The sequence below is a fragment of the Pelodiscus sinensis genome, chromosome W (genome assembly GCF_052426305.1).
Source record: "Pelodiscus sinensis isolate ZL-2025 chromosome W, ASM5242630v1, whole genome shotgun sequence".
Lineage (NCBI taxonomy): Eukaryota > Metazoa > Chordata > Testudines > Trionychidae > Pelodiscus > Pelodiscus sinensis.
In genome coordinates this window covers 2640128-2656290 of record NC_143084.1, presented here as the reverse complement: position 1 = coordinate 2656290, position 16163 = coordinate 2640128, and the positions used below count along the sequence as shown (strand labels likewise).

The 16163-nt window shown below is 51.2% G+C and overlaps 1 protein-coding gene across 13 annotated transcripts in view; it reads right to left on the bottom strand.

Annotated features, from left to right (window-relative positions):
* Positions 1–16163, bottom strand: part of LOC106731943 (phosphatidylinositol transfer protein beta isoform-like) — a 167646-nt gene that overhangs the window by 87271 nt on the left and 64212 nt on the right. Inside the window, exons 8-9 of one of the 13 annotated variants that reach the window (XM_075915695.2) lie at positions 15175–16015; positions 3921–14943 (exon numbers count right to left, since the gene is read on the bottom strand). The exons of the other annotated variants lie outside the window; for them this stretch is intronic. Of the exons in view, the coding sequence (XP_075771810.2) occupies positions 14407–14943; positions 15175–15318 (681 nt within the window). The 5' untranslated portion in view covers positions 15319–16015 and the 3' untranslated portion in view covers positions 3921–14406. Of the gene's footprint in view, positions 1–3920; positions 14944–15174; positions 16016–16163 lie in introns of those variants that run through there. 13 annotated transcript variants of the gene reach the window in all.

The window sequence follows — 16163 nt, the reverse complement described above, 5'->3', positions numbered from 1 at the left end:
CCTCACTAACCACTGTCGTCTTTGTGGGAGAATGCCTTTAAGGAAGGCAAATCTCTGAGAAAGAGATGGAGTTCTTAATACAAATGGGCTGTGTCTAGACTGGCAAGTTTTTCCACAAAAGCGACTGCAGTGTAAAAAACTTGCCAGCTATCTACACTGGCCGCTTGATTTTGCGCAAAAGCACTGACGTTCTACTGTCCGAAATCAGTGCTTCTTGTGCCAATGCTTTGACGTTCCCATTCGGGCAAAAGCCCTTTTCCGGAAATGCTTTTGCGCAAGAGGGCCAGGGTAGACAGCTGAAAACTGTTTTGCGCAAAAAAGCCCTGATGGCGAAAATGGCGATCCGGGCTTTCTTGCGCAAAACCGCGTCTAGATTGGCACGGATGCTTTTCCACAAAAAAAACCTTTTCCATTAAAAGCATTTGCGGAAAATCATGCCAGTCTAGAATTATAGAACTGGAAGAGACCTCAGAAGGTCATCAAGTCCAGCCCCCGGCTCTACGCAGGACCAATCCCAACTAAATCAACCCGGCCAGGGTTTTGTCAATCCAAGACTTAAAACACCTCTAGGGATGGAGACTCCACTACTTCCCTAGGTAACCCATTCCAGTGCTTCACCACCCTCCTAGGGAAATAGTTTTTCCTAATATCCAACCTGGACCTCTCCCACCACAACTTGAGACCATTGCTCCTTGTTCTGCCATCTGTCACTACTGAGAACAGCCTCTCTCCATCCTCTTTGGAACCTCCCTTCAGGAAGTTGAAGGCTCCTATCAAATCCCCCCTCACTCTTCGCTTCTGCAGACTAAACAGACCCAAGTCCCTCAGCCTCTCCTCGTAGGTCATATGCTCCAGCCCCCTAATCATTTTGGTTGCCCTCCGCTGGACCCTCTCCAATGCATCCACATCCTTTTTGTAGTGGGGGGCCCAGAACTGGACACAATACCCCAGATGTGGCCTCACCAAAGCCAAATAAAGGGGAATAATGACATCTCTGGATCTGCTGGCAATGCTCCTCTTAATGCAACCTAATATGCCATTAGCCTTCTTGGCTACAAGGACACACTGTTGACTCATCCAACTTCTCATCCACTGTAACCCCCAGGTCCTTTTCTGCGGAACTATTACTTAGCTGCTTGGTCCCCAGTCTGTAACAATACTTGAGATTCTTCCATTCCAAGTGCAGGACTCTGCACTTGTCCTTGTTGAACCTCATCAGATTTCTTGTGGCCCAATCCTCCAATTTGTCTAAGTCACTCTGTACCCTATCTCTGCCCTTAAGCGTATCTACCTCTCCCCCTAGCTTGGTGTCATCCACAAAGTTGCTGAAGGTGCAATCCATCCCCTCATCCAGGTTATTAATAAAGATATTGAACAAAACCGGTCCTAGAACCGAACCTTGGGGCACTCCGCTAGAAACCGACCACCATCCTGACATCGAACCATTGATCACTACCCGCTGGGCCCGGCCTTCTAGCCATCTTTCTATCCATCTTACCGTCCATTTATCCAATCCACATTCCCTTAACTTGCTGGCAAGAATATTGTGGGAGATCGTATCAAAAGCCTTGCTAAAGTCAAGGTGTATCACATCCACTGACTTACCCATGTCCACAGAGCCAGTTACCTCACCATAGAAGCTAATCAAATTGGTCAGGCACGACTTGCCCTTTGTGAATCCATGCTGACTATTCCTAATCACCTTCCTCTCTTCCAAGTGCCTCAAAATGGATTCCTTAAGGGTCCCTTCCATGATTTTTCCAGGAACCGAGGTAAGACTGACCAGCCTATAGTTCCCCGGATCGTGAATACAGAGGCAAAGAAAGCATTGAGTACTTCAGCTTTCCCCACATCATCTGTCACTAGGTTACCTCCTTCATCCAGTAGGAGCCACACACCCTCTCTGATCACTTTCTTCTTGTTAACATGCCTGTAGAAACCTTTCTTGTTATCGTTCACATCCTTTTTGCAGGAGGCATAAGGGATCTGTCGAAAAAGGCTTTCTTTCTCGACAGATCCCCCTTTAGACTGCCACACTTTGCTGACAAAGTGCTGAGTCGGCAAAACGTGGCAGCCATTTTTATGCAAATTAGGCATGGGATATTTAAATCCCTGCCTCATTTGCAGTGTCGACCTGCCTAATCTGCATCCCTCTGCTGACAGAGGGATGCAGTCTAGACATACCCTTAGAGTATGAAGCCAAAGCCTGCTACTACAAGAATAATTAATGTAGGGATATTTGTATCAGTGTGCCTTTGAACATTATGAGCAAACTGTGGGATTACTTTTAATGTTATCAGTAATATTGAACACTGTGCACACTTGTTTGAAAAGAGGTAATGTAGTTGGACTATTAAACACAATTACATCCGATATCCAGATAATTCTATAAAAAAAAGATGGGCTATGAGCATTCTTTGGGGAAATGGAGGCAGGGGATATTGCTCCAAACTAAAAGCATAGTAGTACCTCAGACTTATGTCTCCACTAGTGTTCCCTCTAAGATTTTTCCACCCGTTAGTGGAGTGAGTTTGGTCTTGTGCACCAATATATATTTAAAATGTTATGAAAGAAAGAATACTAAAACAAGGGGTAATTAACAAGGTGTATGACTTGAAATGTTTATTTAATATGAAATCAAATAAAAAGAAAATAGTTCAAAATTTTCATTAGCCAGTTGGTACTCCAGGAGCAGCTGGGCAACCACCATGCGGCCCTGGCCACAGCTCTAATAAATATATATTTTTGTCTATCAGTTTGTTCTTTTTCAAATTCCACATATCTGTAGACTGGATGGAGCCCACACTTCAGATATCCGAGCGAGACTGAATTTGATTGGATAGGATTCATTAATGTTGAAATGTGTAAAGTGTTGCAACAGTTTGATCTATTTTCAAATTCATCAATGTTCAAATATGCTTCTTGAGCCACCAAGTTTATACTCCGTTCTGTTTCATCTTGTGATAGGGTATGTCTACACTACAGCGTTATTTCTAAATACCTAATTTCGAAAGAGTTATTTCAAAATAGCTTATTTCGAAATAACGCTTCTACACACAAAATGCATTTCGAAATAGCTTTTTGCTATTTCGAAATAGCGCGTCCACACTGAGTGGATTCTGAATTGCATTTAAGGCCAGCTAGAACCAGGTCCGGCAGGGCATCAGGTCAGGATGCTGGTTCTCTGGTTTCCTTGCTTGCTTGCCTACCTCAATGAGGGATAGCAAAGCATTTTGTCTCTGTGTGCTCTGGTTGCCCTCACTCGGGACACCACAGCACTCTGCAACAGGGAGCCAGAGCTGCCCCTGGGCACTATGGTGCTTCTCTTGGATGTGTTGCTACGAGCCTGGCTGCACTTTCTGCAGGCTGCCATCCGGGAGGTCCATCGGGGGGCTGTCAGTATCCAGAAGGCCCTGCGGGAGAGCTTCCACCCTGAGGAGCACTAAAAGCCTCCCTGATCTGTCCCAATGGGGGCTTGTGCCTCATTCCTCCCTCATGTCCTTCCACTTACCCCTCCCTAACCCCCCTTCCTGATGTCAAAATACATGTATTTTCATGAACACAAACTGTCTTTATTTAACAAAACTGGGGTGGGGGAATGAAACTCTGGTGAGACTGGGGAAAGGAGTCGGGAGAGGGGAAGAGAGAGGGTGGGAGAGGGGAGGGGGAAACCTGGGAGGAGGGAGCTGGAAGGGGGAAGGGGGAGGGGAACTAGTTTACCCGGCATAGGCAAAGAAGCAGGAATTTAAATAATCCCTGCTTCATTAAAATAAACATGGCCGCCGCGCTGTGCCGACGATCAGCTGATCCGGCACAACGCGGTACTGTAGACGCGGCTCAGTCAGCTAGGGAAGCCTTTGCCGACTGATCCCTTATGCCTCGTGAAATGAGGCTTACAGGATCAGTCAGCAAACGCTTCCCCAGCCGACCGAGCCACGCCTAGACTACCGCGCTGTGCCGGATCAGCTGATTGTCGGCACAGCGCAGCGGCCATGTTTATTTTAATGAAGCAGGGATTATTTAGGGTGACTCAGAATAGGTTCCTCACCCCTCTCATAAATAAAGACAACGCTGAAACCTTTTGTATTTGACATAATATTTTATTTAAAAATGAAGCCTGGCCGCCAAGCCCTCATCTGGCCACGGCATCATAACACTCCTGTGTGCCCCACCCTGATCCCAAACCTGAGCCTATCATACAGTGGAACCCCGTCCTGAGCCTCTTACATCCCCAAACTCCTGCATCCCCACATCCTCAGTCTTCTGCCACAACACTCCTCCACCATCCACACATCACAAATCTGTGTCCTGAGCCCATCATACGCCCAGCCTCCCTGCCCTGCGTCCCTCACACACCCAACCCAAACTCCTGCACCCTCACATCCACAAGCCTGTGGCTTGCTCAGCACCCCAACCCTCCACCTGAACTCAACACTCTCCAGCCTGGAGCCCCCTCCCTAAGCCACATCCTTCTGCATTCAAATTCCCTCCCAGAGCTTGCACCTCTCACCCCTTCCCACACCCAAATCCCACATTCCCACCCCAGAGCCCGCACCTCCTGTCTCAACCCAGCAAGGGTACGGCTAGACTACAGGAGTTTTTCTGGCAAACATGCTCCACGAGGAATAAGGGGGCTTCCAAATGAAGTGTTTTTTTCCAACATTTGGCCGAGTCTAGACGGGCCAAATGTCGGAAAAATATCTTTCGACAGAAGGATCGAAAAACAGCAGCAGTGTAGCTGTACCCTCAGAGTGTATAAGGGCCGGGGATAACAAGTGATGGAGACAAGTGGGAACAGAGAGGGTGGGGCCTCAAGAAAGGGGTGGGGTTTTGGAGAAGGGATGGGGTAGATCTTGGCTTGTCCTGACATTTAAAAAGTGATCTTGGGTGTAAAAAGGTTGGAGACCACTGCTCTAGGAGATCCCAGACGAGAGAAAGGTTATCGAAGATGGTGTGGCCCGAGAAGCCGTAGGTCTGGTCTGGATGGACCACATCCGCCAGCATGGGCTTCAGTCTCAGGGAGATGGCTTTGGCGATGATTTTATAGTCCGTGCTGAGGAGCGAAATAGGACGCCAATTCCTCAGATCACGGCGGTCCCCCTTAGGTAGCAAGGCGAGCATGGCTCACCTGCATGATAAAGGGACGACCCCGCTCTCCAAGTACTCGGCCCAGATGCTGGAAAGGCCCAGGCCGAGGACATCCCAGAACACGTGGTACAACTCCACGGTCAGCCCGTCCATCCCTGGGGACTTATTGGCAGGCAGGAGACGGAGGGCTTCCAAGAACTCGGCCAGAGAGAGGCACAGCTCTAGCCGGCCCAGTCACCCACGTCGACCATTGGGAGCTCGTTCCAGAGAACTCCGCGGGCGTCGATCAGATCCAAGGAGAAAAGGGACGCATAGAAGGCTTGAGCCCTCTTGTGCATCTCCACCTGATCTGTGAGGGTGGTGATATCCTCCACCAGAAGGCAGATGATGTGCTTTTCAGCCCCCCTCTTTCTCCAGGGCATAGAAGAAGCGGGAGCTGCGATCCATATCCCAAAAGAGATGGATGCAAGAACGAACAAAGATGCCCCGCGCCTGAAGGTTGTTGAGGGCCCGGAGTTCCTCCCGTTTCATTGTGCAGAGGAGTGGATCTCCAGGGCCAGTGGCCAGCCGCCTCTCTAGCGCTAAAACCTCCAGTTCCAACTGCTCTATCGCCACATCCCTCCGCCGGCTGGCCCCCAGGGGATAGTCACAGCAGAACCACCACCTGCGCACCTTCCCCACATCCCACCACCGCTGTGCAGAGGGAAAGGTGCATTGCTGCCCACGCATGGCCTGCCAGAACTCCCGGAAGGACGCTACAACGCCCATGTCCTCCAGCAAGCTATTGTTGAAATGCCAGTAGGCCAGACTCGGCCTCTCTGGAGAGAGAGAGAGAGACCGTCATGGCCACCAAGTGGTGGTCCAGGAATGGGGCCGGCTGAATGCTGGAGGAGTGGGCCCGAGAAAGATGACGATGAGAGAGATAAATGCGGTCCATCCAGGAGTGAAACAACTGTTGACCCTCCAGCCGGACAAAGGTGAAAGCTGCGTCCTCATCCGGGTGGTGGTCACGCCAGACGTCCACCAGAGAGTGTTGGTCTATTATCTCCCCGAGGACATCTGCGGCGGCCGGGCACTGCTCAGTCCTCGTGCAGTCCCGTTCCTCGAGGGTGCAGTTGAAATCCCCACCCAGGACCAGGCACTCTCGAGGATCCAGAGAGCCGAGGAAGGCAGATGCCTGCTGGTAGAAGCGAAGCCTCTCCAGGCCGGACGTCAGGGCGTAGATGTTATTGAGGTTTAGTATCAGCCCCTCCATCCGAACCCGGAGGTGCAGCAGGTGGCCCTGCATAACCTTGCCGGTCCCCAGAACCTCAGGCTGCAGGTTCAGGGAGAACAGGGTGGTCACTCCGGCTTGACAGGCCGACAGGTGGCTGAAATAGACCCTGTCCACTCCAGCCAGCAGCTCACTTCCGTGGCTGGAGTGGTGTGGGTCTCCTGCAGGAAGATGACAGAGTCCTTCCATCGGGGGGGGGGGGGGGTAGAGTACCTGACACCTGCGGAGACCCAGCCTGCAGCTCCGGGTGTTCAGAGCGGTAATGAAGATCGGCGGCACAGAGCTGGAGAAGATCCTTGCTGGTGGGAGTGCTGGCAGTCCCTATTGGGCCCCACAACAAACCATGACCATACCCAAATGTGAGCAGGGTGTGACAGAAGCTGCAGACCCGCTGGTAGGCTGCAGCCCCCCACCGCCCAGTTCCTTTACCCTCTCCCAAAATGGCCCTTACAGTCTGGAGGATGAGATGGAAGTTCCCCAGCACTGAAGGGCGAGAGCCACTTTGTTCTTGGAGCCACGGATATCTTCCAAGAAGTCACCCATCTTGCCCTTCAGTGCATCGGGGCCTCACGCCCCAATATGACTTTGGGCCAGACCCCCCCCCCCATGGGCCCCACAACCGACCAACATAGGAAAGAAGGGACCCTGAGGTCTCTACTGCAATGATGGTAGGGGCAGTGCTGGAGGGCGAACAGCCCCAGACATGCAGGGAGCGAAAGGAATGAAAACAGCCTCCTGGGGGCCAATGTCTGAACTGAACATGGCGGCCCCGGGGGTGGAAGCAATAGGGTATGGAAAAGGAAAGGGAGGGGATCGAGGACAGGAGGAAGGGGAGTAGGGGGATGAGGGGAATTAGGAAAAGGAATAAGAGGAAAGGGTGCAAGGGGAGCAGGAGGAGGACTGGGAAATTCGGATGGGAGAGGGGCTGAGCAGGGAACAGGGGTGGGGCAGGGATTAGAATCATAGAATACTAGGACTGGAAGGGACCTTGAGAGGTCATCGAGTCCAGTCCCCTGCCCTCATGGCAGGACCAAATACTGTTTAGACCATCCCTGATAGACATTTATCTAACCTACTCTTAAATATCTCCAGAGATGGGGATTCCACAACCTCCCTGGGCAATTTATTCCAGTGTTTAACTACTCTGACAGGGTATGTCTACACTACAGTGCTATTTCGAATTAAGCTAATTCGAAATAGTTTTTGTGTATAGATGCATTATTTCAAAATAGCGTTTTGCAATTTTGAAATAACACGTCCACACTGAGTGGACCCTGAACCGAAGTCAAGGCTGGCCGGAATCAGTGCCGGCAGGGCATCAGGTTAGGACTTAGTGTGTGGGGCTGCTGCCTGAGGCTAACTGAGCTCCGTGATTAAAAGGACCCTACCGCCACCCCGGACAGACAGTTCTCAGGGTTCCCCGCTTGCTTGTCTACCTCGATGAGGGACAGCAAAGCAGTCCTGTTTTGGATTGCTCTGAGTGCCCGCACTCGGGACACCACAGCACTCGGCCACATGGAGCCAGAGCTGCCCCTGGGCACGCTGGTGCGTCTCGTGGGGTTGTTGCTGCAGGCTGCCACCCGGGGGGGGGGGGGTCCATCGGGGCTGTCAGGATCCAGGAGACCCTGAGGGAGAGCGTCCACCCCAAGAAGCCCTCAGAGCCTCCCCGGTCCTCCCCACCGGGGGCTCGTGCCCCATTCCTTCCTCGCGTCCTTCCACTTGCCCCTCCCTAGCCCCCCTTCCTGATGTCAAATAAAAAGACACGTATGTTCAAAAATAGACTGGGTTTACTGTACAAAACTGGGGGGGAGGGTGATGAACCTCTGGGGAGACTGGGAAAAGGAGGTGAGAGAGGGGAAGAAGGGAGGGGGAAACCTGGGAGGAGGGAGCTGGAAGGGGGAAGCAAGAGGAAGAAGCAGCTCAGGGTTGGGGGTCTCACCAGACCAACTTGACTTCCATGCTAACCTGCTCCTGGGTTCGCATGTGGCCTTTGGTGGCCAGGCTGGCAGCTATCCTGCCCTAGATGGCCGCATTCCTCCGTCTAGTGCAGAGATCATGGACGTTGGGGGCATCCCCCCCAAACCTGAATAAGGTCTCAGACTCCTAGACTCATAGACTTTAAGGTCAGAAGGGACCATTATGATCATCTAGTCTGACCCCCTGCACAGTGCAGGCCACAGAATCTCACCCACCCCTCTTAGAATAATCCTCTCACCTATGTCTCAGATATTGAAGCCTTCCAATACTTTGAAGGCCCCAACATGCAGAGAGTCCTTCAGCTGTGATCTGTGCCCAATGCTACAGAGGAAGGCGAAAAACCTCCAGGGCCTCTGCCAATCTACCCTGGAGGAAAATTCCTTCCTGACCCCAAATATGGCGATCAGCTAAACCCTGAGCATGTGGGCAAGACTCACCAGCCAGACACCCAGAAAGTTCCCTATAGCAACTCCTATCATCCCTCCATTGACCTATTTCCAACTGGAAATGAATGGTCAATTAGTTACCAAGATCATGTTATTTCATCCAACCATCCCCTTATCATAGAATCAGAACTGGAAGAGACCTCAGAAGGTCGTCAAGTCCAGCCCTCTGCTCTAGGCAGGACCAATCCCATCTAAATCAACCCGGCCAGGGCTTTGTCAAGCCGAGACTTAAACACCTCTAGGGATGGAGACTCCACTACTTCCCTAGGTAACCCATTCCAATGCTTCACTACCCTCCTAGTAAAATAGTTTTTCCTAATATCCAATCTGGACCTCTCCCACCACAACTTGAGACCATTGCTCCTTGTTCTGCCATCTGTCACTACTGAGAACAGCCTCTCTCCATCCTCTTTGGAACCTCCCTTCAGGAAGTTGAAGGCTGCTATCAAGTCCCCCCTCACTCTTCGCTTCTGCAGACTAAACAGACCCAAGTCCCTCAGCCTCTCCTCGTAGGTCATATGCTCCAGACCCCTAATCATTTTGGTTGCCCTCCGCTGGACCCTCTCCATGATCTCCACCCTGGACCAGGAAGGCACCCACCTTCTCCAGCCCCTGGCAGGCTCCTGGGAGCTGGCAGACTGCTCCTGGGGAGCGGTGGAGGGCTGGCTGCCAGTGGCTTGCTGGCTCATGTTTTGGGGCCACTGGGTCGGGGCCCCGGTGGCCACTGCTGGCTCTGGGCTGGCAGGCTTGGAGCTGGCACAGGCACTGTGGCCAGGGTCTACCCCTTTAATGGCTCCGGGCTGGGGGAGAGGAGAGCAAGCTTTCCTGGTTGTGCCCAGAGTGGCCACCAGGGCTCCCTGGGAAGAGCTGGAGGCCCCCTATTTCAAATTAAGTGTCTACACAGCACTTAATTCAAAATAGCTATTTCAAATTTGGTGTTATTCCTTAGAATGAGGTTTACCAAATTCGAAATAAGGGCTCCACTATTTCAAATTTATTTCGAAATAGCGGTTTTCCTGTGTAGACGCTATTAAAGTTAATTCGAACTAACGGCTGTTATTTCGAATTAACTTCGTGTAGCCAGACAGGAACCCCCCTTGTAACATCCATTTTTGCTTGCCTGGAGCATACAGGGCACACAGAGCAGAAGGCCCAGGCTGCTGTGATCGTGAATGGCTGTAAACAGAGATACGCCAATTGCTGACCAAGAGGCTGCCAAGGAGTGCCCTTGACTCAAACCCATATTGATACAAACACACATCCATCCGCGGGGGGGAAGAATCTCTCGCCCAGTAAAAAAATGTCTAGTACTCACAATTTAGTTCTCTCTCTTGCAAGTGTAAATTAACTTGAAACTTGCTTGTAAGAACTGGCGCCACAAAACGGACCAGTAGAATTCGGCATCTTAGATAAGAAAGAGGATACGGGCCCCCAGGGGTATATAGATGGGTCCAGCAGCATATTTTCTCTGAGTGTCAATCTACCATCTATCTGCTGGTCGGGTTAGGTGTTTGATCTCCCGAGGTTCCAGAGGGGACGCCCACCTCGTATTCGTCTTTCCTAGGAATTGAGAGACCGGCCCTGGCCTGACACGCTGGAGTCGAGAGGCACAGAAAGGGGTAAAAATTGTACCTGGATGTGGTCCTTTAAGTATATATATACATAGTGTTAGAGCTCTTTAAAGATTAAGCTGTCACTTGGTACCATTATTTCTATTTTCTATCTTTACCTTTTCCCTGTAACCATTTTTTAAATCTATATTTATATTTGCTAGCATTTAAGAAATAGAGCAATAGCCATTGTAACCATATGCTCTTATAAGTCTTTTAATAAACCTGTAACTGTTTAAGCTTTAACCTGACTCCTTCAGTTGCTGTAACAGAACCAAGCACAATTTAAAAGAACTTCAGCTGGTCATAAAAGGGACAGACATAGGGAGAGCTTGGGCGTTTGGATCTGTGTCACTCCCAGGTGACAAGATCCGTTGGGGCACCTTTTCAGCCTTTCCTAGGCTGCCCGCTGCGAAGGAACTTTGTGTTCTAGCAGCTAAAATCTAAGGTGTAATAAGCTCTTCCTATATAACGGGGCGTCTGTTGGCCTGCTGGCCACCCTCTGCGATGGGACCCCGGTCCTAGCAGTAAAGACACAGACGTTAAACCTTTTCTCGGAAGCATACACACACACACACACACACACACACACACACACACACACACACACACACACACACACACACACACACACTGCCCTGACCGTCGGCTGACACTTCGTAGTGTAGACATACCCACAGTTAGGAACATTTTCCTAATGTCCAAGCTAAACCTCCCTTGCTGCAGTTTAAGCCCATTGCTTCTTGTTCTATCCTCAGAGGCCAGGATGAACAAGTTTTCTCTCTCCTCCTTATGACACCCTAAAGATACCTGAAAACTCCTATCATGTCCCCCCCTCAATCTTCTCTTTTCCAAACTAAAGAAAACAGTTTCTTGCCATTTTAACCAGAAAGGACACTCTCTCAATGACTTGACCACCTGCATTCTGCTACAAAGACCTTTTACATCTGCACTTGAAAGGGAATCCTCTGAACTGTCATTCATGTTAAAATTGGACACTTTCCAAAAAGGACTCAACAAACATTTGAACTCTCTCACCCATTACCAAGATAGTTTCCCCAATTATCACCTCTAATACCATTAACTCACAAACATCCCACTCTCCCTACCTCTAATATCATCAATTCACAGACACTTACCTTCCTTCCTCCCCCCCACCCCGCATCCCCCTCCTGTTCTGCAATGTGATTTGTCCTTTTCATATTTGTTCATTTTTTTTAATTGTATCCTTTGGTATACATGGTTGTGACTACTTTCTTCCACTATTTGATCTGAGGAAGTGGGTCTGGCCCACGAAAGCTCATCATCTAATAAACCATCTTGTTAGTCTTTAAAGTGCTACATTGTCCTGCATTTTGCTCCAGTTCCTTCAGACTTCCTTCATCGGTCATGTTCTCTAGACCAGTCGCTTCCCATTCTGTATGTGTGAAACTGATTGTTCCTTCCTAAGTGGAGCACTTTGCATTTGTCTTTATTAAACTTCATTCTGTTTACCTCAGACCATTTCTCCAATTTGTCCAGATCATTTTGAATTATGACCCTATCCCCCAGAGCAGTCGCAACCCCTCCCAGCTTGGCATCATCTGCAAACTTAATAAGCGTACTTTCTATGCCAATATCTAAATTGTTGATGAAGATATTGAACAGAGCCGGTCCCAAAACAGACCCCTGTGGAACCCCACTTGTTATGCCTTTCCAGCAGGATTGTGAACCATTAATAACTACTCTGAGTACGGTTATCCAGCCAGTTATGCACCCACCTTATAGTAGCCTCATCTAAGTTGTATTTCCCTAGTTTATTGATAAGAATATCATGCGAGACCGTCTCAAATGCCTTACTAAAGTCTAGGTATACCACATCCACCGCTTCTCCCTTATCCACAAGACTCGTTATCCTATCAAAGAAAGCTGTCAGATTGGTTTGACATGATTTGCTCTTTACAAATCCATGCTGGCTGTTCCCTATCACCTTGCCACCTTCCAAGTGTTTACAGATGATTTCCTTAGTTACTTGCTCCATTATCTTCCCTGGCACAGAAGTTAAACTAACTGGTCTGTAGTTTCCCTTTTTATAAATGGGCACTATATTTGCCCCTTTTCCAGTCTTCTGGAATCTCACCTGTCTCCCATGATTTTCCGGAGATGATAGCTAGAGGCTTAGATACCCCCTCTATCAGCTCCTTGAGTATTCTAGGATGCATTTCATCAGGCTCTGGTGACTTGCAGGCATCTAACTTTTCTAGGTGATTTTTAACTTTTTCTTGTTTTATTTTATCTTCTAAACCTCCCCCCTTCCCACTAGCATTCACTATGTTAGGCATTCCTACAGACTTCTCGGTGAAGACTGAAACAAAGAAGTCATTAAGCATCTCTGTCATTTACAAGTTTCCTGTTACTGTTTCTCCCTCCTCACTGACCAGTGGGCCTAACCTGTCCTTGGGTCTTCCTCTTGCTTCTAATGTATTTATAAAAAGTCTTCTTGTTTCCCTTTATTCCCGTAGCTAGTTTGAGCTCATTTTGTGCCTTTGCCTTTCTAATCTTGCCCCTGCATTCCTGTGTTGTTTGCCTGTATTCATTCTTTGAAATTTCTCCTAGTTTCCATTTTTTAATAGGACTCCTTTTTTATTTTTAGATCATGCAAGAGCTCATGGTTAAGCCAAGCTGGTCTTTTGCCATATTTTCTATCTTTCCAATGCAGCAGAATAGCTTGCTTTTGGGCCCTTAATGTCCCTTTGAAAAACTGCCAACATTCCTCAGTCTCGATTCCCATGGGACCTTACCTATCAGCTCTCTGAGCTTACCAAAATCCACCCTCCTGAAAGGAGTAGGAACAGGGGCAGAAGCCTCAGTGGAAGAGGCACCGGGATGCAGTGCCTCCTCACAGGGCAGGGGATCAGTAGTGGTGGTAGGGGAAGTTAGTCTCTCCCCAGCGCCAGGCCCTGGTGGCACACGGAACGCTGCACAGGAAGCGCATAGTGATGGGAAACAACTGGAACTCCCACCCACTAGAAGCACCCAGGGGCTCAGTGGCCAATGACTGAGGTGCTGCTGATGGCTGGTGTGACGGGGCACAATGACCCCACCACCGGGTCGGAGCCACGGTGGAGTGGCGCGGTCAGCCGCCCCCGCGCCACTGAGGCACATGCTCGAGCTGCGTGCCGGGCGTTTTAAATGCCGGCGTCGCGGAGAGCAGGGGGGAGGGAGGAGTCAGGCCGCCATCCGGGAGGACGCCAGCTTGCCCTACAGAGGACGGGAGCGTCCCGCCCTCCGAAACTACAGCCAAGCAGGCTGCGGTCGGCCCTGAAGGGGCCAGGCCCAGAGGAGGGCCAGAGGTGCGAGCGCCTGTTCCAGGAGCTATCCCAGCCGTCCGGACGCCAGGAGGACCTGCGGAAGCCACCAGGTGCGACCGGCTGGGGAGAGATCAGCCCACGGAAGGAGCGAAGAGCGGTGACCCTTGGCGTGGGTAGGAAGGGGCCCAGAGTGAGCAGAGTGACCCGAGTGGTTGGCAAGTTTCAGGGATTGTCCCCATCAGCCATGTAGCGGCGGCTGCCCCTACACCTTTAGGGCTCTGGGCTGGGACCCGGAGGAGTGGGAGGGCCCGGATTCCCCTACCCCCGCCCAGCAGTGAGACAGAGTCTGCGGAGATGGGCGGAACTGATAACCAACTGACTAGTTACTGCACACGTACTGTTCATAGGGCCGAACTGAGGACCCTGAGGGTGGTCAAGGGCAGCCAAGGGGTAAGGACTGGTGATTGCAGTAGACGGTGGACCCTGGGATTGTGCTAGGGGTCCGCACGGGGCAACTGAGGTAATCCCAATAGGGGGGCGGGGAGGAAAGGCACAGCGGGGCAATGCAGAGGTCCCTTGCAGGGAGGCCTAGGGGAGAGTGTCACAGTTGGCCTTGTCTGAAACTCTCCCTGAGGGCCTCCCGGATGCACACAGCCCCCGATGGGCTTGCCAGAAGGCAGCGGTGCACAGCTGCTCAAAGGCCCTTGCGAGCTGCTCGGCCTCTACCCTGCCACTCTGGCAGGAACGTCTCCCCCCTTGTTCTTGCTCAGATAGTGCAGGACACAGCAGGCCACCACCACCTGGGAATGTTCCACATGCTGAGGTCCAGGTGGGTGAGCCTGGTGTTGAAATGTTCCTTCACAAGGTCTAGGTGTCCAGTGCAGGGCTTCATCAGCCATGGGAGCAAAGGATAGGCTGCATGCGTCGTGGGGGATGCATGTCCACGTCCCTGATCCTGATGGTGCGGCCAGGGAAAAAGTGCCGGCGTGCATCTTCTGGAACAGACTGGAGCTCCTAAAGACGTGGGCGTCCTGCGCCTTCCCCGATCGCCCGATGTTGATGTTAGTGAACCAGCCTTGGTGGTCAACGAGGGCTGCAGGACCATTGAAAGGTACCCCTTCCAGTTGATATAATCGGAGGCCCGGTGGTCGGGGGCTGTCAATGCGGCCCCCCGTCCCACAGTTGGGGAAGCCCATGGCAGCAAAGACAGCCATGATGGGGTCCACATTGCGCAGGATGGTGTTGATGGCCCTCACCACCTGTAGAAGGATACAAACATAGAATCACATGGTTGCCATAGCCCTCAGGAGGTCCCTGAACCAAACCCCCTTCCCACACCAGGCCCAACCCCAGCTTACCCCATCCCCAGCAGGGCTTTGTGAAGGCGGGACTGCAAAAACTCCAGGGAGGGAGAGTCCACTCCCCCTTCCCTAGGGAACTCCATTCCAGCAGTTCACCACCCTCCTAGGACACTAGGAAGAGAGGCATACCTGCATGAGCACAGCCTTGACGGTCAATCTCCCCACACCGAACTGGTTCCTAAAGGAGCGGTATCTGTCCAGCGTGGTGAGCTTCTGAAGTACCACAACACGACGCTTCTGGTGGGGATGGCGGGTTGCATGTGGGTGTCCCATCGCCGGAGGGCAGGGGCAAGCCACTTGCACAGCTCCAGGAAGGTGTCCTTCTGCATACAGAAGTTCTGGAGCTACTGCTCCATGATGAGCCGGCCCCACCAGTCAAAACTGGTGTCCCAGAGTCAGAAGCAGCGGTGCACGGTGTGCAGGGGATGGTGGGAGGGGCTGTGGTGCATGAGCAGCATGTGGAGTGGAGTGAGGATGTGCCCCAGAGTGAGCTGCTGGTCCTGTTCCTGCAGTGCCATGTGGGCAGCCTGCAGTAACTGCACCAGGAGGTGCGGCAGCAGGTCCAAGAGCCAGTGAGTGCTTTGCAGCAGGTCCGGCTCCATGGCTGGAGTGCTGTGGTGTGCGCAAGGGCAAGCAGAGCAGGTAGTGAGAAGAGGTTGCTGTCCCTCGAGGAGGTAGGCAAAGGTGAAGCGCCCGAGACACGACTGTACAGGGGGGTCCCTTTAAGCACGAGCCTCAGCTAGCCTCAGGCAGCAGCTAGGAAGCGACTGCTGTCCTCATGCCCTGCCCAGAGTGCTTCTGAGGGGCTTTAAATGTGATTCAGGTGCCAGTCAATATGGACGCTCTATTTAGCTACAGCTCTGCGCTATTTCAATGGGCATTTGTAGTGTGGACGTTTATTTCAAAATAAGCGCGTAGTGTAGACATACTCTTACAGACTAACGCGGCTACCCCTCTGAGACACTAGCACCTGTAAAATAGATAAGCCATAAAAAGATGTAGATAAATTGAGCTAACATAACTCAAGAACACGAAAGGTGCATCCACACCTTGGGGACAAGGATATGTAAAGCCCTTGTATCAAAGTTTCTTCAATTTTACAATCTCAGACCACAATC